The 23,472-nt window shown below is 34.3% G+C and overlaps 1 protein-coding gene across 1 annotated transcript in view; it reads left to right on the plus strand.

Moving 5' to 3' along the window:
• ADAMTS19 (ADAM metallopeptidase with thrombospondin type 1 motif 19) overlaps positions 1 to 23,472 on the plus strand; it is a 251,991-nt gene that overhangs the window by 106,790 nt on the left and 121,729 nt on the right. Inside the window, exon 7 of the mRNA XM_059416340.1 lies at positions 4,449 to 4,554. Coding sequence (XP_059272323.1) covers positions 4,449 to 4,554 — 106 coding nt within the window. The remainder of the gene's footprint in view (positions 1 to 4,448; positions 4,555 to 23,472) is intronic.

Below are 23,472 nucleotides of genomic sequence, written 5' to 3' on the forward strand. Positions count from 1 at the left end.
CTAGTTCCATCCATGTTATCGCAAATGGCAAGATTTCATTTCTTTTGATGGCTGCATAGTATTCCATTGTGCATATATACCACATCTTCTTGATCCATTCATCTGTTGATGGACATCTAGGTTCTTTCCATAGTTTGGCTATTGTGGACATTGCTGCTATAAACATTCGGGTGCACGTGCCCCTTTGGATCACTATGTTTGTATCTTTAGGGTAAATACCCAGGAGTGCTATTGCTGGGTCATAGGGCAGTTCTATTTTCAACATTTTGAGGAACCTCCATGCTGTTTTCCAGAGTGGCTGCACCAGCTTGCATTCCCACCAACAGTGTAGGAGGGTTCCCCTTTCTCCGCATCCTCGCCAGCATCTGTCATTTCCTGACTTGTTGATTTTAGCCATTCTGACTGGTGTGAGGTGATACCTCATTGTGGTTTTGATTTGTATTTCCCTGATGCCGAGTGATATGGAGCACTTTTTCATGTGTCTGTTGGCCATCTGGATGTCTTCTTTGCAGAAATGTCTGTTCATTTCCTCTGCCCATTTCTTGATTGGATTGTTTGTTCTTTGGGTGTTGAGTTTGCTAAGTTCTTTATAGATTTTGGACACTAGTCCTTTATCTGATATGTCGTTTGCAAATATCTTCTCCCATTCTGTCAGTTGTCTTTTGATTTTGTTAACTGTTTCCTTTACTGTGCAAAAGCTTTTGATCTTGATGAAATCCCAATAATTCATTTTTGGCCTTGCTTCCCTTGCCTTTGGTGATGTTCCTAGGAAGATGTTGCTGTGGCTGAGGCTGAAGAGGTTGCTACCTGTGTTCTCCTCAAGGATTTTGATGGATTTCTTTCGCACATTGAGGTCCTTCATCCATTTTGAGTCTATTTTTGTGTGTGGTGTAAGGAAATGGTCCAATTTCATTTTTCTGCATGTGGCTGTCCAATTTATTGAAGAGCACCATTTATTGAAGAGCCTGTCGTTTTTCCATTGGACATTCTTTCCTGCTTTGTCAAAGATGAGCTGACCATAGAGTTGAGGGTCTATTTCTGGGCTCTCTATTCTGTTCCATTGATGTATGTGTCTGTTTTTGTGCCAGTACCATGCTGTCTTGATGATGACAACTTTGTAATAGAGCTTGAAGTCCGGAATTGTGATGCCACCAACTTTGGCTTTCTTTTTCAATATCCCTTTGGCTATTCGAGGTCTTTTCTGGTTCCATATAAATTTTAGAATTATTTGTTCCATTTCTTTGAAAAAGATGGATGGTACTTTGATAGGAATTGCATTAAATGTGTAGATTGCTTTAGGTAGCATAGGCATTTTCACAATATTTATTCTTCCAACCCAGGAGCATGGAACATTTTTCCATTTCTTTGTGTCTTTCTCAATTTCTTTCATGAGTACTTTATAGTTTTCTGAGTATAGATTCTGTGCCTCTTTGGTTAGGTTTATTCCTAGATATCTTATGGTTTGGGGTGCAATTGTAAATGGGATTGACTCCTTAATTTCTCTTTCGTCTGTCTTGTTGTTGGTGTAGAGAAATGCAACTGATTTCTGTGCATTGATTTTATATCCTGACACTTTACTGAATTCCTGTACAAGTTCTAGCAGTTTTGGAGTGGAGTCTTTTGGGTTTTCCACATATAGTATCATATCATCTGCGAAGAGTGATAATTTGACTTCTTCTTTATCGATTTGGATGCCTTTAATTTCCTTTTGTTGTCTGATTGCTGAGGCTAGGACCTCTAGTACTATGTTGAATAGCAGTGGTGATAATGGACATCCCTGCCTGTTCCTGACCTTAGCGGAAAAGCTTTCAGTTTTTCTCCATTGAAAATGATATTTGTGGTGGGTTTTTCATAGATGGCTTTGATGATATTGAGGTATGTGCCCTCTATCCCTACACTTTGAAGAGTTTTGATCAGGAAGGGATGCTTTCCTTTGTCAAATGCTTTTTCAGCATCTATTGAGAGTATCATATGGCTCTGGTTCTTTTTTTTATTGATGTGTTGTATCACATTGACTGATTTGCAGATGTTGAACCAACCTTGCAGCCCTGGAATAAATCCCACTTGGTAGTGGTGAATAATCCTTTTAATGTACTGTTGAATCCTATTGGCTAGTATTTTGGTGAGAAGTTTCACATCTGTGTTCATCAATGATATTGGTCTATAGCTCTCTTTTTTGATGGGATCCTTGTCTGGTTTTGGGATCAAGGTGATGCTGGCCTCATAAAATGAGTTTGGAAGTTTTCCTTCCATTTCTATTTTTTGGAACAGTTTCAGGAGAATAAGACAGTAGCTGATTTTTAATCTGCATATGGTGATAATATTATTATAGTTGTGAAATATAGGGGCATCATAAAGGAAATTTGTACCACATAATGATCTTTGACATTCTAATTATAGTTGAACTTAATTTAGTATTTTTGTATTTATTCTCAAGTTTAACTTTTTTAAATTTTCAAATGCACAAGAGAATTTTAAGTATCTTATAATGAGGAGATACATTTTGTTCACCTTCCTTCACCCCTTCCTTCCATCTTTCTTTTCTTCCTTCTTCCTTTCAACTGTAACACAACTTCAGTTACTCTTGTATCTTTGTTCTCCATATTTTGTTGCATTAATAAGTGCATGACTTAGTTCTCTTAAAATTCACATTATGTTTAAGAATCTCTTGATGTTTTTATTTGATTTGTTATTTAATGGAACTAGATAACAAATATGTCGTTCTCCTCCTCTTTTTCTCCCTTTCCTAACCCTCTAAGTTTACCCCCACCTTCATATTTCCTTTTCACCTTATCCTGATTTAACTGCAGAATAATTCCAGTTGTCTTAATCAGCCAAATAAAGTGGTAAGGCTTATCACCTGTCTATTCAACCTTCCATCCATTCATAAGGAAATAATGTCATCTGTTTGTAGATTTTATATTTTAATAAAATATCTCTACATATAGAGATAAAATGACATCCTTACCTATTTCATCCCTTGGCTGTTTCTTCCTGTAATTATGTTTTTAAAATAGTATGATTATACTATATTTTGCTTAGAGAATGTATCTTTATTTTCCTGTTAGGCCAGTAGATACCAGGCCTTGAGAGTCTGCATGAATATTCAAATGACTAGTTGAGCCTTTCAGATACTCCATTTTCAATCCTCAAAGAATGCTTCTGTTCAAACCTTGTGTGCCTCTGTCTTGGGTCTCTGAGGTTCTACCACAGTCATGAAATCCTTCTCCCCTGTCATTGGGGCTGTAGCTCCCCTAAATCAGTTCATATTCTTCCATGAACCTAATATTTTTCCAAAACATGGGCAGGGCAATTTATTCTTTTATTTAGTGTAATCATTTTATAACCTATTTTTGGGGTTTCTAAAGAGAGAAGAAGAGTCACAAGCAATCAGCTAACCATCTTTAACTAGGGACCACTCTGCACTAAATTGTAATTAGCAGGAAAAGAAACATTAGTTGGTAGATGGATTCAAAGTTCATTTCAAGTCCTCATTCTATAATATTGCATAGTCATGTGATCTTTAGCAAATCATTCACCTGTGCAGGCCTTAATTTCTTCATATGATGAATTTAAATATATTTTATAAGGATGTGAGGATTAAAAAACATACAAATAATTAAAAAAATACTAGATATTACTTAAATTACTTTTTTTTGGAAATGCACTAAAACTTACACTTGGAAGGTGCTAAATGATATTTACTCAGGGAGGTGTCTTAGTAATATAGTTCATAAATCTTTGGCTAAGGAATATCAATCATTTTATATTTTCTTACCACTGATTAATACCAAATGATCAAATATCTTACAGAAATTGTTATCTTAGATAGAATTTCATTATCATATACTCTGCAGTTGGACCTTCTCATTAGCCAAAAAATGTTCAAAGGAAATATTTTTCAATATTCCATATATCACAGGTAGTTCTTATGTCATATTAGTTAAAATGGTATTTTAGAAAATAAAATTTCAAAATTTTATTAACTCAAAATATCAGTTTGAGTTCAAGAATGTCATATGTACGTAGTTTATTTTCTTTTAGGGTATTTCTCTGAAACTAAGTTCTTTACAAGAATTGAAAAACATTTAACTGAATCATTGCTTTTTTACTTACATTGTCAAATTTGTATCCATTCGATTATCTTATGTGACAGTGAAAAGTGGTATTTATAAAATACATTGTTAGAGCACACTCTCTGAGAGTTGGACAATTGATCAAATGATTTAATCTGAAATATGAATTTGAAAATAATATTAAGAATTTATTGAGCAACTCATACATACATAATTTCCTTTAAAATTCCATTTATAAGGGCTAGATTCTATAGTTTAATACTGACATCATTTGAATAGAAAAAACATCATTTTTCATTTCTTCTACTGATGCATAGCATGGATATTTGCATTTGAATCTGACATATGATAATTCATGTGTATGTTTTCTAGGTATAGCATATTTGAGTGGAATGTGTAGTGAAAAGAGAAAATGTATTATTGCTGAAGACAATGGCCTGAATCTTGCATTTACAATTGCTCATGAAATGGGTCACAAGTAAGTAAAAATTCTGGCTATGCCACATATTTGCATATAACTTTGTAATTTGAGTTATTGAACTATATTCATATCTTATGTGTTTGGGATGGTTAGGGTTTTTTAAAAATTAGGGAAACAAAAAGATGGTGAATATCATCTAAATTTAAAATGTCTTCTGAATACTGTAACCATTCCTGATACGAAATCTTACTACATTATTAGCATTCACTTTAAGACATTCATTACATGGCACATGATTCATTTCACTATGCATTTCCAAATGATATAAACATGGCAATAGTTAATGACCCTACAGAGCTATTTATTATTCAAATGTCCAAAGAAAGCACTTAGTACAAATAAAAATGCTTCCAGCCTATACTAGCATGTTTGTTATTACCCGATACAGAGTAAAGGAATAAATCTGCATGGTTTGGACTAATGTATTTGAAAGAAACTTCATCTGATCACACAGTTAGTATGTAATGAACAGTGTGTCTCAGGAACAAGTCTAAGTACTTTACATAGTTTGGTTCATTTAAAACTCAAAAAGCAAGGATCTCATTTTACAGATAATGTTAATAGTAATCATAATTAGTAATAGTAACATTTATGTAGTACTATGTGCCAAGACATTCCTAAGTGCTTTGTATATCCTCAAAACATTTGGGGGAAGTATGGTTATTAGAATACCCATCTTACAGAGAAGAAAACTGAAGTATGGAGAAGTTACTTTGCCCTCCCAAAGTATGAAAATAGTAAGTATTGGAGGAAGGATTTAAATTCAGGCCATATAACTGAAGTCATACTCTTCTCTATTTTTATAGTAAGTTGTCTGCTATCTTTGGGCCTTTGATCCCTCATTAGTAAAATGGGGATAGTTACCTGTGTTATAAGGTTGCTCTGGGATTCAGATTACGTAAGAACAGGCTCATATTTACAGCCAGTGTACTATAGTAGAAGTTGTGTAGAGTCAGACTGAATTTTGACTGTGGCCTTCCCTGCATGCTAACAGTATCAGCAGTACATATGAAAAGGATTTTAATTGGACTCAGATTTAGTGAGGTCCTACTCAGGGAGGTGATCTTTATAGAGGCCTCTTTGGTCAAAAACATATTTAGTTTGGCTGGTAGAGTTCAAAAATTTGAATCAGTTGCCAACATTAAAAAGTATAAATTTGACATAAAAATTCAAATTTCCAGACCTGGCAACATTAGACCCACAGTCTCATATGGCAGCCATTCCTTGGAGCTGAGCAGTGTCTGTACCCTTTAGACTGGGCCCATCTTTCCCAGCTCATCACAGACTGAAGCTTTTAGTATAGTAATATTGTAGACCCAGGTCACTCCATTTTCAGTATATAGTTGGACCCTGGAGACAATTGAGTAAATTGAGCCGTGGAGTTGGGTTGGTATAAGAAAGCTCACAAGAAGATTTATATACAACATAACAGTGTTTGATTTAAAAAAAAAAAAAAAAGCTTTTTATTCAAGTAAACTGAAGTATAGAAAAATGATCAAGTTAGAATGATACAGCTCAATGAGTTCTCAGAAATTGAGTATGACCATGTGCTCATAACCTACTCTAAGAAATAAGACGTTTTCAACAGTGGCTGGTTTTTGATGTCACTGTTTTTAAAGGTATAAATATACTTCATTTTCTCCCATGCAGGCTTTCAGGGGTCAGTCTGGAGTGTTCTAGAATACAAAGTGTTTATTTGTTATTCAAAAGAGAAACAACAGAAAGATAAGTAACACTTTAAGATCATCATCCTTGAGGGAAAGTATGTCCTGCAATAATGGATCCGTGTTGCACTCCAGGAATGATAGGATGTAGACTCTTAATTCCAATGTAATTTTCATCATTTAAAGATATTCCAGTTTAATCATATTAAGGAAAACCAAGAGCCTCATTTGAATAAAACATACTGAAAATCATCTTTATTCTAAACAATGTTTAGTAAAAATTAATATTGAAAAATTTTAAGACCACAAGTGCATATTCATCCTAAGCACAATTTTTAAAAGTTAAATGCTAGTTTTCTAATAATAGAATTTTCACTCTTTAGCTATGCATTAACAGTGTGGTATAGAAGCAATCTTCAGTATATTTTTATGAAACAGACAAGTAACCTGAATAGTAGAAGTTTCACTTTATGAAGCAAACTTACTTTACTTTAGTACATGTAAAATAAATTTCTTTAATCTCTGATGTATTCTAAAAATGTAGGAAAAACACAAGTTAAAAGAACCAGCTACAGCGGAAGTTGATTTATTAACATGCAAAGGTTTGGTCAAGTCCTCCAACTACTTAAAAAACTAAATGATATTGTTTAAGGAAAGCCACTTGAGCTTTATGTAGTAGAAACATTGGTTTATGACCAGGAACTCAGGTTGGAATGGCTAAAATGGTAGTAAAATATTATTTTATTTGACTTTTATAGAGCTGTACCCAAAATCAATAGAAATGTGCCAAAGGTAGGGTAATGCTTGATGGATTAAGACCAGGACATGTGATATATGTTGAACTACTTAGTTACTTTTTTAAAAATTCTCCTTCCTTGTAAGCAATATTTGTCTTAAAAGTAGAGGCTACTGTTTTTTCTTAAAGTAGAAAGTGGGATACACTAACAGAGTAATTGTGTCTTTAACAAAGTATATACAAAGGAATAGATAGGAGAGAGGTATGCTGTATTAATTATATCATAATCATCCAGTATAAGATACAAAGCACAGTGAAAGAAAAATGTAAGAAGAAATAAAAAGCAATTCATATTCACATAGCCTCTCAAATACACAGTTTTCACAAATATTACATAATTATACCTAGGGATCCTATGTGCTCACATGTGCAAATCAATAGCGATCTTTTACTTAGGGATATAGTTAAGTTAACTATGTAAGTGAATCAGTTAAGTTCTTATTTTTTGTCTTATTGAATTTCTTTCTTTTGTTTTGTTTTTTGGGGGGGGAGAGGTGATAACTTTTTCCAATTTATTTCCTTACACAGAAAATGGATCATAAAACTCTGCAAACCATAATTTTAAGAATGGCAGAGTGAGTCCACTTAAACTTGTCAATTAAAGAATGCCTTTATAGTCACACATGAAGTGTTTCTAAATTGATTTGGGATGAGTGTGTTTACGTTTTTATACTTTATGTGTTTATACTTTGAATTTGGTTTCTAGAATTTCCCAGAGAAACTCCACATATGGCTGGAAGTCAGTAAGGGCCACCAAGTAATAAAACCGAGGCATAAGAGTGAGAATTTAAGTAATTGAAGAGGAAAAAAAAAAAACATTTTACTATTTCAAAAGAATCTTAGAGGGCGCCTGGGTGGCTCAGTGGGTTAAGCCGCTGCCTTCGGCTCAGGTCATGATCTCAGGGTCCTGGGATCGAGTCCCGCATCGGGCTCTCTGCTCAGCAGGGAGCCTGCTTCCCCCCCCCCCCTCTCTGCCTGTCTCTCCATCTGCTTGTGATTTCTCTCTGTCAAATAAAAAAATAAAATCTTAAAAAAAAAAAACAAAAAACAAACAAAAAAAAAAAACAAAAGAATCTTAGATGTAAAAATGTACCAAATTTTCCTTTGGGAAATTGCCAAATAAAAAAATTTCTATGTAATGATATACAAAAGTATAGATTAATATCCATAACAAGAAAGAAGAAATAAATGATTTATACCAATGTTTATGATTCTTTTTCAAAATTATTTTCCTTTCTAAACAATAGGTTAAGGGGGTGTGACTTTTTTCTTATAACCAAAATTTTCAACAATAGAATATTTTTATTGATATTAAATGTATTGATAGTCATGAACATTAATTTACTGTGATAGAGGCTAAAACTTTATTTTTTAAAACTTTATAAATAATACCTTAGGAAATTGTTCATGAATATGATGGAGTTTTTTGAATGCACATGTATACACATATGCACTATATTTTATATATCTTATATGATCTTTATAAACAATAATTTATTAAAGTAAGAAATTTTACCTTGATTTCAAGCCACACTTTATTACTGATGTATAAATTGTAGTTAGATTACTGTGTTTGGGGGGTATCCCTAAGACAACCCTCAGGTTCCCTAATTCATTAGCAGGACTCACAAAACCCATTAAGTCATTTTACTCAAATGATAGTTTATTACAGTAAAAGGATATAGATTAAAATCCTCAAAGGAACAGGCATATGGGGCTGAGTCCAAGGGATATATGGCACAAACTTAAAGTTGTCTTCTCCCAGTGGAGTGGTGCCGAACAAACTGTTGAGTTAATTCTCTAAACAATGATCTGTGAAACACACACACAAAGTATGGCCGACCCAAGAAACTAACCTGAGCTTTGGTATCCAGGGTTTATAATAGATGGTAATGTTGGTCATAGAGGCACGACCAAGCACAGACAAGGCAGATCTTCGTTCTCCATCCCCTCCAGAAATCAAACTGGCTAAGCCCTACCCTGAGATCATATCATTATTATAAGCTATCAGATTTGTCCTAGGGCCCCCAGGTAAAAAAAGACATTCTTATCACAAAAGATATTCCAAAAGCTTACAGATTACTTCCCAGGAGCTGGGCAAAGTCTAATCCTATGTGCAGGCTTTGGACCACCCAAAATTGCAGAGTTAACTTTTTGCTGCATAATTGTACAGTATTTTTTAAGTCTTAAGATATATTTACATTAGATTGCCAAATGATTCTTAATAAAAATAATAATGTCTTCTTTTTTTAGAAGGCATTGTACTAAATGCTGTGTGTTCCTCTATAATACAATTTCATAAAAAGGTGTAGCTATCTTTTGTGATTATCATCTTTTTACAGATGAGGAAACTAAAGCTAATAGAGATTAATTTTTTAGGAGTTCTTTTGATGCTAAGAGCATCCTTTTTTCATCAAACATATTTTTAAGATTTCTCTAGTTTTCTTAATGTAATCTTGTTTTTTCATGGTTTTGAACTGTAAATTTTTTTAGTAGTCAAATGTCATTTTTTTAATTATTTCTTCTGTAGCTTTTTATGGTTAAAAAAGTCCCTCCTCATTCTAATATTTAAAAAACACATTTTGTCTACTTGTTTTATATTTTCTTCTCTCTCTCTCCTTTTTTATTTTTTTACCACTGAGCACTAGAAGACCACCTAGAACCTATTTTAGTGTATGTAGTAAAGTTCTCTCCATTAAATATGATTGTTCATTAACTGCTCAATAAATGGTCTTACTGTTCAGAATGTGGTCTCTGATGATGTAAGGGCTATGCCAGAATGCAGCACATTGAAAAAGTCTTGAAAGGAGGGGGAAAAAAGAGAGAAAATACAGTCAGCTCAATTCAACTGTGTACTTAGTGATATAGCTGATTTACATTCTCATGCCAGCTACTTATCTAGATACAAATCTGTAAAAGAGTTCGTCTTCTGGCAGCCAGGGCACAAACCATACTCTGAATACCCCTGCCACATAATACTTACTCTAAGGTATTGCTGCATGGAAGTTATGTTTGAGTTGGTAGAGAGCCCAGTATTGTTATTTTTAGCCTAAAAGGTGGTCTGTAATTGAATTGTATACATCTGTTCTCATGTATTTGTGAAGTACTTTTAGCTGTAAATTCTGCAACACAATTCTTTGCCAATAATACAAGTCATTTTTTTTGTACAAATAGCAGTATTATAGATTGTTTTGATATATATATACACATATTTACATATATATCTTATAATAAAACATCACTATATTGTGTGTATCATATATACATATATAACTTATATAAGAAAAAATATAAATACATACTATCTATACATATCACATCCTTTTTTTCTTTATGGCCATAAATAACTCAATCCTCTCTGTGAATTCCAACTGAAAGCAAAATAGCCTCTCATATTGGGCAAGCTCTTACTAAAATTTATCCCCAGGACTTAGATATTATGATTATATCAATTATCAGGGAAATAACAATTTTAAAGGTAATGTTAGTAATATAATCCTATGAGTATTTATCTGACCTTGCTAAATCTGGAGATTTATTGGACAACAAAACTACACTTAGTACATCAAGACCAAAGGCTTCTGCGCCCTCCTGCAGAGGAAAGGTAGTAATAATATTAGCTTTATTCTAGAGAAGTTGATTGCCAAAGCTTACACAGCTAATTCAGTGCCCAAGTAGATGTTCAGAGTCAAGTTATCTAAATCCAGAGTTCATATTGTTAGTTACTATACTATGCCACAAATCCTGAGAGATACTTTTTTTTTTTTTAAAGAGAGAGAGTGTATGTACATTAGTGGGGAGGGGAAGGGACTGACGGGGGAGGGAGGGAATGAATCTCAAGTAGACTCAATAATCCAGCTCAGAGCCTGTCATTGGGCTCAGTCCCACAACCATGAGATAACAACCTGAGCTGAAACTGAGTTGATCGCTTAATCAACTGACCCCCCCAGTGCCCCCTGAAAGAAACTTCTAGGTACCTTAAATTTACTCAACTTAGTGGTGGGCTAGTTCTGTATTATCTGTCTCTACCTCATCTCTTCAGCCGTACCTCACATAGGCTCCCTCTTATTGTCAGCACTGCAGCCACATTATTATCTCTTACTGATCATAATTCATATATTATATCAATAACTATTTCCTACAAGATGTGTTCTGTGTAGGTTAGTCTCTCTATTAAACACTTAATAGCATTATCTCTTTATAAATGTACATTCATTCATCTATCACAGGCTGTAAGCTCCAAGAGGTAATGAACCATGCCCATTTTTATTATTGTGGGATTCCTAATGCATTTGATAGTACTTGGGACATATTAGGCATGCAGTAAATATGTATAAAATAAGTGAATGCTTTAATATATTAATTTTCATAGTAAAATAGTCTTACACATAGAATGTCAATGAAAATTTGTTAGAGAAAGGTGCTATATGCACAGAGTGTTTAGACTGTTTTTAAATATTGTATGAAACTTTTAATAAATTATCAGGTAAAGTTTTATAAAAATAATGTGTATTTGTAAATATACCCAAGACCACATGGAGTGAGACTTTATTCCATTATGCATGTACAGAAATGACTCCCCACAATCTAGAAGGGTTTACCCCTTAGGTTTTCCTATCACAATAATTGGAAGCTCCATCCTACTAGTTGCTCAACCAAACATGGTAAAACTATCCTTAGGCCCTCTGTTTCTCACTTTGCACATTCAGTCCGTGAATGTTGAAGCAGCCTTCATAATATGTCCATATTTTATTTGTATCTTACTAATTCTACCATTGCCATTCTGGAACAAAACACCATCATCTCTTATGTGGATTATTACTAACAGGGCTCCAGATGCATCAGCTTCTTTTCTGTAATTCAAAACACTCACTTCAAAGCCTTTGCCTTTCTTCTTAGGTATCTGCTCAACTATCACCTTCTCAGTGAGACCTTTCTGTTAACATTTCTTAAGAATGTAGACATAACCGCAGCCCCAGCTTATGACCCTCTTCCTGCTTTTATTTTTTTCCTCAAACTTTTCCAATCCCAACTATATATTTGTCTATCTATCAATTTATGTCTATGTATGTAGTGAATTCTTACCTCCTTAGTTCACTATTATATTCCCAGCATCCTAGAATAATAATATTTGCATACTTGGCATAGCATGAACTCAAAAATGTATTTGTTAAATGAAGATAAATTTGTTTTTTATAGAAGTGTAGTTTGTATAACCTCCTGTGCCTTATTGAAGAGCTGAATATACAAATGTACTAATTTTCTAGCAGAAATGAAAAAAATACTCTTCCTACAGAACTTCCTTGTTATATCCAAGTAATATGTTACATTTATTTTCACATTGAAAATTCACAGGAGGATTCACATTAAGATTTGGATTGAGTGGAAGTTGAAAAGACATTGGAGTCTCCCATTCCCATACAAATGCTTAAAAATCCCAAAAGGAAAATTTTCTTTTTTTATATAAATAGCCAAGATAAAGAGCCAGAAGGAGAAATTTACACATGGTAGACAGGTAGGATCTTTCCATATAAAAGAGCTGGAATTTCTCATTCACTGCAGTCTAAATCTTGGTACTGGATGGAGGAGCTAAGGGTTGAATGCACTCTGGTAAATGGGAGCCAAAGTTTCATGGCCCCTCACATGGCAATGTGTATTTCCAGCCTCCTGGAAGCAAATAATTTGGATGAGGTCATGGAATGGAAAAAAAAATAAAAATCCTTCTAGGTGAAACGGATTCTATTACAGAGCTTCAAAACATAAATGGACAAATTAACAAAACAGTTAAATAACCACTATCATAGTAGGGGGGGTTGTTGTTGTTGTTTTGCTTTTTGTTTGTTTTTGTTTTTTTAAGTAGATTCCACACACAGGTGGAGCCCAGCATGGGGTTCAAATTCACAACTCTGAGATCAAGAGTCAGATGCTTAACCAACGGAATCACCCAGGCCCCAATAGTAGTAGGTGGTTTTACCACAGCACTCTATAACTGTTAGATCAACTGAACAGAAAGATCTCTGTGGAAGAGAAAAGATTTTAAACAACTAGAAAGATTGATATACTGGGCAAATATAAAACCTGCAGCCAATTAATAAGGAAAACCTGCTCTTTCAAAACATACCAGATATTCATGAAGAAGGACCATATATCATTTTATTCTTTAAGTCTAAACAAGTGTCCTAAAATTAATATACAGACAAACTTTTCTTATTACAATACGATTTAGTTAAGCAATCGATAACAAAAAGAAAACTAAGAAATGCATACATTAAGAAATTTATAAGTGTACTTTTGAAAAACCCTCAGATCAAAGAAGAAATCATTAGAGAAACTAGAGAACTTTCAGTTTTAAACAATAACAAATATACCACTTCACAGGTTTGTAGCATTACAGATAAAGCAGCACATAGAAGAAAATGAGTAACTTTAAACACATATATAAAAAGTAAATTATGAAATTAATGACCTTAAGTTTTCATATTAAGAGGTTAGAAAAATAATAACAAAGTAAAACGTATTAGAAGAGAGAAACTGCAAGGAGTAGGAACTAATAAAATAGAAAAATACAATGAAATTGAAAAGCAAAGTCAAAATTATGAAATGCAAATAAAATTAACAAATATAAACTTGATCAAGGAAGAAAATGCACAATTCATCAGTATTAGAAATGAGAAAAGGTGGCATAACAGATACCAAAGGTATTTAAAAGACACTAAGAACATACAATGAATACTATCATGAGAAAATTAAAAACAGATGAAATGGGAAAATTCTAAGAAAAGCCATATAACCATTTAACCATATAACCATATAACCATTTAAAGGAATTGTGTCAGTGCATTAAAATCTTCCCAAAGAAAACACCAGTTCAGACAGAAATAGGTTCAATGAATAAATAATGCTAACATTAATCTAGTTTTTCTAGAAAATAAAGGAACACCCTACAACTCGTTATTTGAGGCTAGTATTAATATAATATAAAAATCAATAAGGGGAGGTGTGCCTCTGTGGCTCAGTCAGTTAAGCGTCTGCCTTCTGCTGAGGTCATGATCCCGGGGTCCTGGAATAGAGACCCACATCGAGCTGCCTGCTCCTTGGGGATCCTGCTTCTCCCTCCTTCTGCCTGCCACTCACTCTCCCTGCTTGTGCTCTTTCTATCAAAAAAAAGTAAAATCTTAAAAATAAAAATCAATAAGTACAATTATGAGGAAAAAAAGCTACAGTCCTTTCTTATCTGAGTATGATGAAAAAATGAAAAAAACATTTTCAAAATAAAGCAACACTGTAAACAAAGTAATACAAGGGAATAAAGTTGGCTTTGTGGCAGGATAGCAAAGGTCATTTGTCATTTAAAAAACTTAATACCCACATGAACAGATTAGAGATAGAAACTATAGTATCTCAGTAGATGTCCAATAAGAAACCAATAAGATAAATTTAATGATATTGTATTTACCAAAATTGATAGGAAACATCATTTTTTTTTAAAGTAGGCACCATGCCCAGCATAGAGCCACACACAAGACTTGAACTCACAACCCTGAGAGAAGCACCTGAGCTGAAATCAAGAGTCAGATGCTTAACCAACTGAGCCACCCAGGCACCCCTGAGAAACATCATTCTTAATGGCAAAACATTAGAAATATTTCTACAAAATTGAGAAAATCACAAGGATCTTACTACCTCTGTATGTGTACTGGAGACCCAAAGCATGACAGAAAATAAAGAAGAGCTGTAGAGATGAGAAAGGAGAAACGTACCTACTTTAATTTGCAAATAGTATGATTCCCTATAAAAACATAATGTAGAAGTATGGAATTAATTTATGAATTTAGTAAGATTATTAAATATAAGGTAAATATACACAAATCAGTGATCAACACAAAAATACATAATACCATTAACAAAGAGAATACTGTTTACTATAGCAATAGAGACACCAAGTACATAGGAATGAATCCAACAAAAAGTATATATAAAATTTGTGTCAATGAAAATAAACCATGTTTGTGGATAAATTATTCTCTTCAGATGTCAATTCTGCTGTAAACGATTTAGAGATTCATGGAAATTCCAGTACATAGACCCCTACAGCTTCTTATATTGTGGTTGGTAAATATTTTCAAAATGTGTATTTAATTACAAATAGACAAAATAGCCAAAACTTAATTGGAGAAGGTAGAGATGCAGATAGAGGCACAGACAGAGAAGGATGAGAAGGAGAACAATATGGGAATCTTTCCCTAACAGAAATCAAGACTGATTTCAAAAGTATAGTACCTAAGACATTTTGACATTTATGCAAATAGGGACGGATATGGGCCAATGGAACAAAATACAGAGTCATAAACAGGTCCATGCCTACATGAAAACCTGATGTTTGAACAAGGTTTTGGCAGATCAGTAGAGAAAGTTGACTTTTCAGAAAAACGCGATGATGCAATTAGTTTACTGCACATATAAAAATGAAATTGGATACCTTCAGATTACTTATAAAAATAAATTCTGGGGCGCCTGGGTGGCTCAGTGGGTTGAGCCGCTGCCTTCGGCTCAGGTCATGATCTCAGGGTCCTGGGATTGAGTCCCGTGTCGGGCTCTCTGCTCAGCAGGGAGCCTGCTTCCTTCTCTCTCTCTCTGCCTGCCTCTCAGTGTACTTGTGATTTCTCTCTGTTGAATAAATAAATAAAATCTTAAAAAAAAATAAATAAATTCTGGATAAAGTAAACACTGATATGTCACAGACAAGACTTTTAAGAGAAAATATATGACACTATATTTAGGACTTCAGGATTGAAATGATTTCTAAAACAGTACATACTTTGTGCCTTCTTTTGAAGGCAGAAACACGAGACCTGATTGAAAGATTTGACATGGATCTTAGAATTGATCACATTGTTAAGATTTTTTATTTGTGTGATGGTTTCCCTTAATGCTTAAGTTGTATTAGACTACGTAACATATATACACACACACAAATATATATAGTATGTGTAAATGTATATATAACACATACTTGTTTTCTGAAAATATTTCATAATTTTAAAAGTAAATTAAAACTAGAAAGAAATGGCAAAATAAGCATTATTTGTGTAATTGGGAAACTCAAGACAACCTACTAAAAAAATGTTCTATTAGAACAAGAGAATTTTTTTGGCCTGTTGCAAAAATATATAAAAATTTTTGCTTTTCAGTACATAAGCAGTAGCCACTTGGACACTATAAAGAAAGAAAAAAAATCCATTTATATTAAAGATTGCAAAAGATAAAATAAAAAAAAGATAAAATACTTAGGAAAATACTTACAGAGGAATGTACAAGACTTATAAAAAGAAGAATTTATATCCACAGAGAGAGTCATAAAAGTGGTTTAAATAAATGGAAAGACATTTTCAGGTTTGGGATAGGACCAGTCAATATTATAAAATGACAATTATCTATATATAAATTTAATGTGACCTGCCCAAAAATGCCCTTAAAATTTTTTCTTTTTTTTTTTTTGTAATTAGACATACCAATTGTATATCCCATGTGGATCAACATAAGAATCTTGTTAAAAAAGAAAAAAAAAATGGGTAGGAGAAGGGTGAACTCTCCCAGATACCAATACATTTCATAGTAGGTAAAGCAGTTTGTGTTAGTGCTTGAATAAAGAAATAAGTCAATGGAAGAGAGAGTAACAAAAATAAACTTATAGGTAGGAAAAGATGTAGAAATGTAGTGTATAATAAAAGCTGCACCTATAATCAGTGGAAAGAAATGAATCATTCAGTAAAAATAAGTAACAGGAATCTAGGGTGCCTGAGTGACTGACTCAGTTGGTGAAGTGTCCAACTTGTGATTACAGTTCATGATTTCAGGATCATGAAATTGAGCCCCACCCCTCCTTTGGGTTCCATGCTGGGCATGGAGACTGCCTAAAATTTTCTCTTTCCGTCCCCCTCTCTGCTTCTCCAACCTCCCCACAAACACGTGCTCTCTCTCTCTCTCTCAAAAAAAAAAAAAAAAAGGTGTATAGATAAAACAGGAATCTAATTCTATACATTATATATTACATAAAAACACATGAAAATGATTGCATACATTGATATTTTTCGTTTTGTTGGCTTGTTTTCTTTTTTTGTCTTTTAGTAGGGAAAGTCTGTCATTCTAGATATGAAATCTAGAAATATTGAAGGAAAAGTCACATAAAATTAACAACTCAAACGTCATTGCAAGGGAAGAAACATGATGGTCAGAAGATAAATTGCCATCAGTGAAAGTATTTGCACGTCGGAAGTATTTTCCTTAGTATTATAGAGCTCCTACAATTCAATACAAAAAGTGACAAAAGCCCCATTAGAAAAAAATGGCACCACACAGCTCAAGGGAATCTCTCCATGGCTTTAAAACAAAAACTTAGCATCATTCATAGAATGCCAGTTCAGAACAGCAGTTCCCCTTTCACCCGTCAGATCACATAAATCTATAGATTAATCCATATTTACTTCCACTATAAGGACCATTCTTTCCCTTGGCGGGGAAACTCTTCCTGTCTTCTACCCCATTTTTTTACTTTCTCTCAGATCATTTCTTCACAAAAAAGTACTCTATGGATAGGTTAAATCTCTTAACATATGTTCTCGTAAGCTCTCTGTAGTTTTTTTTTTTTTTATAATTTTTTTTAATTTTTTATAAACATATATTTTTATCCCCAGGGGTACAGGTCTGTGAATCACCAGGTTTACACACTTCACAGCACTCACCAAAACACATACCCTCCCCAATGTCCATAATACCACCCCCTTCTCCCAAACCCCCTCCCCCCAGCAACCCTCAGTTTGTTTTGTGAGATTAAGAGTCACTTATGGTTTGTCTCCCTCCCAATCCCATCTTCTTTCATTTATTCTTCTCCTACCCACTTAAGCCCCCATGTTGCATCACCACTTCCTCATATCAGGGAGATCATATGATAGTTGTCTTTCTCCGCTTGACTTATTTCGCTAAGCATGATACGCTCTAGTTCCATCCATGTTGTCGCAAATGGCAAGATTTCATTTCTTCTGATGGCTGCATAGTATTCCATTGTGTATATATACCACATCTTCTTGATCCATTCATCTGTTAATGGACATCTCGATTCTTTCCATAGTTTGGCTATTGTGGACATTGCTGCTATAAACATTCGAGTACACGTGCCCCTTTGGATCACTACGTTTGTATCTTTAGGGTAAATACCCAATAGTGCAATTGCTGGGTCATAGGGCAGCCATTCCTAATTTTTTCACTGTTGTAGGTTTACATTGTTTTTATCTCATTATTTGATCTCTCAGTGTCTAATTAGATTGTGGTTCCCAAGGACAGGGGCTGTGTCTTGTTTTGCTTTGTTTTGTTTCTGTTCTTTTTTGTGGCTCTTGTTATTTGACATTGTCTAACACCTTCCTATGTGCTCAATAAAGAGCTGTTAAGCAATATTTTGATAACAGAGTAAGTGAGTGTAAAGCGTTGCAATGTGTGGGGAAACAGATATTCTTATACGTTTTTGAGAGGAGTAGGAAGTGGTGCACTATTTTTGGAGGCCATGTGGCAGTAGTTTTCCAGATTTAGAGGACTGCTTATGCATACATTTTCAGCTCCTTTTGCAAGCTTTGAGTATAACAAGTTTTTACATTCTAATTGAATTGTATTTGTGTTTCTTTGCTTGCTAGAAGAGTTGAACATCTCACCTTTTTCTGAGTAGCTGAAGTTGGGTCCATTACTTAAAAAATATGCAGCCAATTAAAATAATCATAAAGAGTTGAAAATGGTCACTGTTTTACATTAATAAAACAATACTTATTTTTTGGCAATTAGTATCTGATGGCTCAATACTTTCTTTTCCTATACATAGAAAATGCCCTTTTAAGGTATGTTGTATTTTTAAAATAGTCCAGGGAACATAAAGTTGTGGACAAAACTCTATCTTGAGGGGCGCCTGGGTGGCTCAGTGGGTTAAGCCGCTGCCTTCGACTCAGGTCATGATCTCAGGGTCCTGGGATTGAGTCCCGCATCGGGCTCTCTGCTCAGCAGGGAGCCTGCTTCCCTCTCTCTCTCTGCCTCTGTCTACTTGTGATTTCTCTCTGTCAAATAAATAAAATCTTTAAAAACAAACAAACAAACAAACAAACAAAAAAAAAAACTCTATCTTGAGATTGGTATGTGACACCATTTCGTAATTTGATTTTAACACATTTATGATGCCTTAATACTTGTAACAGTGTCAAGAAAATAAAAAAGCTCTAGCAGAGTTAGGTATTTTGATAAGTTGAAAGTGCATTAAACATATATCATTTATTTCTTGATTAAACCTTTCATATGGCCATTAGATTGCCTACTTTGCAGAGCTGTTGAGTGGATAAAATTACATAAGTTAGGGGAAATTATAAATCATTTCATTATAAAAACACAGAACATTTTTTGATAGGCCAAAAAAATGCTTATGTGTTTTTGGGTTTTGTTTTACTTGTTGAACCAGGGGGAAAGACTAATTGATATTACTGAACTTTGGAGTGGAGCCACGGCTTTTCCACCAAGTTGGCAATTCAGGAGTTTGTTCAGAACTGGGAGAATAATGAGGCAATAAATATGCAAAGTTAGCTCCTTGAAGTCAATAAATATTTGGGGCACCTGCTGAAGTTTTAAGTATTGTCAGAGTACCAAGAATGCAGGTGTCTTGTGAACTAACAAGACTTTGAAATCAATGACATTTGCTTACATACTCTGCTGGAAACTGTGCCTGGAATAGAACCAAGGGTAGGACCAGGTTATAAACCTGTTTCTTCAAACATCTGCATTTCTGTTACTGGCATCAGCAATCAGTTCTTCAGCTCAGACGTCTGCAACATGTCTAATTCTTTCTCCCTTTAATTCCTCTCATAATTAGTTGCCAAATTCTACTCATTTTTCAAAAGAAAGCTTTACATCTGTCTGTTACTTCTTCTGTCCTTCTTCCAGGCTTGGACTATTGCAACACATGCTTCCTTGGTCTTTACACTGTAGTGCTTTATCTTTCGGATCTGTCTCACCCATTAGTTCAGAAATCTTCATTGCCCTTTTCCTCCAAATAAGTGAACTCCAAATTCCTTTGCCTTCGATTCATGGGTTTTATAGTGGTCCCAGTCTACTTTTCTCAATGTATAATCCACTTCTCTATATCATGAATGTAAACGATCCATAACTTTCAAACTTTCTTTCTTAATGCATTTTTCTTATTTCAACTCCCAGTCCCGCTGATTTATATCTCTTGCAATTTTACTTATCTGTTAATGGACAAGGCAAAAGCTATCACTTTTTCTGAAATTAGACCTAAAAGTCTGACTGGAAATATATTTCCTTTTTTAGCTCCTTTGTATTGTTAATTGTAAATACCACTTAATTCCTAATATATATTGGTTTGTACTGATATTTACAACCCCCTACACACATATCTTACTGAGCAGCAGACTCTGTGAAAAATAGACTTACTGTCTGATACATTTTTTTTTTCTCCTCACAATGTTGAGTGCGTTGTACAACATGGGCACTCAAACATGTGTTTGAATGTGTAAGCATTTGTTGTACAACTACTCGTCTCTTGGGCAGTCCTCTTGAAATTCAAAGTAGAGGATAGTTGAGTTCCAGAAGTAGAAAAGGAGAATTCGTTTGGGTCAAGGAATGTAGTTGCCTTAACTGAGAGGAAAAAATGTATAGTTTTATAACTATATAAATATAAAATGGAAAAATATTTTTGGTACCTGATGATATTTTGTGTTCCTATATAAAATTAACTATGTGGAAATGCAATAGTTATATTATATACCTGTTATGATGAGTCTACCTTGAAGTACGGGTACAGGCCTCTCCATCTATTTCGTGTAAGTCCTGAAGTTGTGGACTTGGAAGGGCCAAATCCAGCACTTTAGCTATTTTGATTATTTAATCTAAAATTCTGCTAATTCTTTTTTAAAAATATTTTTATTGTGTTATGTACTGCTATGCTGTGTATTGTCACCATACAGTACATCGTTAGTTTTTGATGGAGTGTTCCATGATTCACTGTTTGCATATAATACCCAGTGCTCAATGCAATCTCTACCCTCCTTAACACTCATCACCAAACTGACTCATTCCCTCATCCCCCTCCCCTCTAAAACCCTCATTTTGTTCCCGGAGTCCTTAGTCTCTCGTGGTTCATCTCCCTCTCTGGATCCCGCCCCCCTTCATTTTCTCCTTCCTTCTCCTAATGTCCCCCATGCTATTCCTCATGTTCCACAAATAAGTGAAACCATATAATGACTGCCTTTCTCTGTTTTACTTATTTCACTCAGCATAATCTCCAGTCCCATCCAAGTTGATGCAAATGTTGGGTATTCACCCTTTCTGATGGCTGAGTAATATTCCATTCTGCTAATTCAATAAGAAGCTAGCATATGTCCTAGGAGACACCCTATCAAACCAAAATTTGGCTAATCTCTCTCTGCTTGCCAGAAGAGTACCTTTCAGAAGGGAGTAAAAGTTTTGCTTTCAATCTATATTAATGTGCATCTACCATAAGAAAGAGAGGATATATTCTAAAGGATCAGTAAACAAACAGTAAAGAGTAAATGAGAAATGAAAATAAAGGCAATACATTATAATCTAGGACTGTTAGGATGGGAATATAGTAACCAATAACAAATTACTGTAATAATAAAAAAAAACTATACCTTAATTACCCCTAGAAATCCACTGCTCCTTAAAATGTTCAAGTTTAATTATTCTTTAATTAATGTTCCTTGACCTACTAAAATTGTTAGTGGCCACATGTAACTATATTGTATCCTTTACCACATTGTACCCTTTAGGATTCCCTATAGCAGAAGTCACAAGTATCTTCCTGTGGCTACTTCCTGTGTCTACCTCTACATGCCTTGGCTAATAAGGTTAGAAACTACTTAGTGGGCAAGTGCTAGGGAAATATATTAGAGAAATAGACCTGGGCTTGAATTCTTGTCATGCCAGGTACTCACTGAATAAACTTGAGGCAAGTCAATGTGTCTGTACTAATTTTCTTCATCCCTACAATTTGGATAAGGTTTCCTTTCAAGATTCATTGTTCAATTGTTCATGCTTTAATTGCATGGAATAGTGGTTGACACATAATACAGAGTGCATGAATAATAATAATAATTAGAAGTAGTGTGTTTATTTTTATGAATGCTGTAATGTAAAAAGAGATCTTTGACTCCCATTGGCCAAATATGTCTCTCTTCATTCAAGGAACTAATTTCATATTCTTCAGAATTCTTACTGGGTTGGCAGGAAGTGAGATTATGGAGATCCTTGTAGATCACTAACATAGCTTTTGTATTTGATCCATTGTTTAGACAATGATACCAGTTAGAGTAATAAGTAGTTTGTCCAAGTTAATAATCATAATGGGATTTCAGCCAGTAAAGATGTGGCAGCATTCCTGCAACAGACTCTCTCCAAATGTAGGTTTGGATGTCAGAGTGAGTAGGTGGAAGAAGGGAAAAAATCACCCAGCTAATGAATGGTCTTATAAGAATTGGCTTTCTGTTTTCATTTCTCTAATGTATCCTGGCAAATGTGTGGTCCAGGGTCAGGCAAGCAACCTTCCTTGAGCAGATCATCTGTAGACTTTTCAGGTTTATAATTCCTCTAAGTTAGGAAGAGGCCATGTTATTTTCAACTTGCTGTCAAATTTACAGACTATTCAGTTGCTTCTAAGATTCGCTATCAGCTGGTAAGTCTGTGGACATTTATTTAGTGTCAAAAATTCTTGTTGTCCAAACACTTAAATTCTAGATGGTGAGAGTTTATATGTATTACTTAGAATTCACCAGAAATAGAAGGTAGTTCTGATATGTACACCTGCCATATATTTGAAAACCACCGAAGTTAACAATCATGGGAATTATATGCTAGAATTTATTGAAGGCCCCTTTATACAGCAAGGAGGTCTTAAAATCTGAGTTGCATTTGTAAATATAGATAATCTGGGGAAAGCATTCTGATAAGAAGGGACTGTACAAAATGACAGGGGAGAATTAACTGTTCCAGTGAAAATTAGATTGAAGTCAGTTTACAGATCACTTGAAAAATAAGATAAAAGCTTGGGGTTTTGTCCTACAGATCATGGCTTCTTATAATTTTCAATAAGCATCATCTATAAAGTAAATTAAAAAATAATTTCTTAGGCCTTATCTCTAGATAGTCTCTTTCAATCCACTGTGGCAGGACCCAGAACTCTGCATTTTAACTAACCCAACATCAGCATGCCCTAGGACTTTGATGTACATGTTTCATTATTCCCATTTTCAGTATCATTGCTTGCCAAGGAATATTAAAATATTTTGCATGGAGGCAGGTGGTACCCTGGTGGTTCAGTGGGTTCGGCATCTAACTCTTGGTTTCGGGTAGAGTCATGATCTCAGGGTCATGAGAATGAGCCCGTCTTCA

The sequence above is a fragment of the Mustela nigripes genome, chromosome 12, assembly GCF_022355385.1.
Source record: "Mustela nigripes isolate SB6536 chromosome 12, MUSNIG.SB6536, whole genome shotgun sequence".
Taxonomy (NCBI): Eukaryota; Metazoa; Chordata; class Mammalia; order Carnivora; family Mustelidae; genus Mustela; species Mustela nigripes.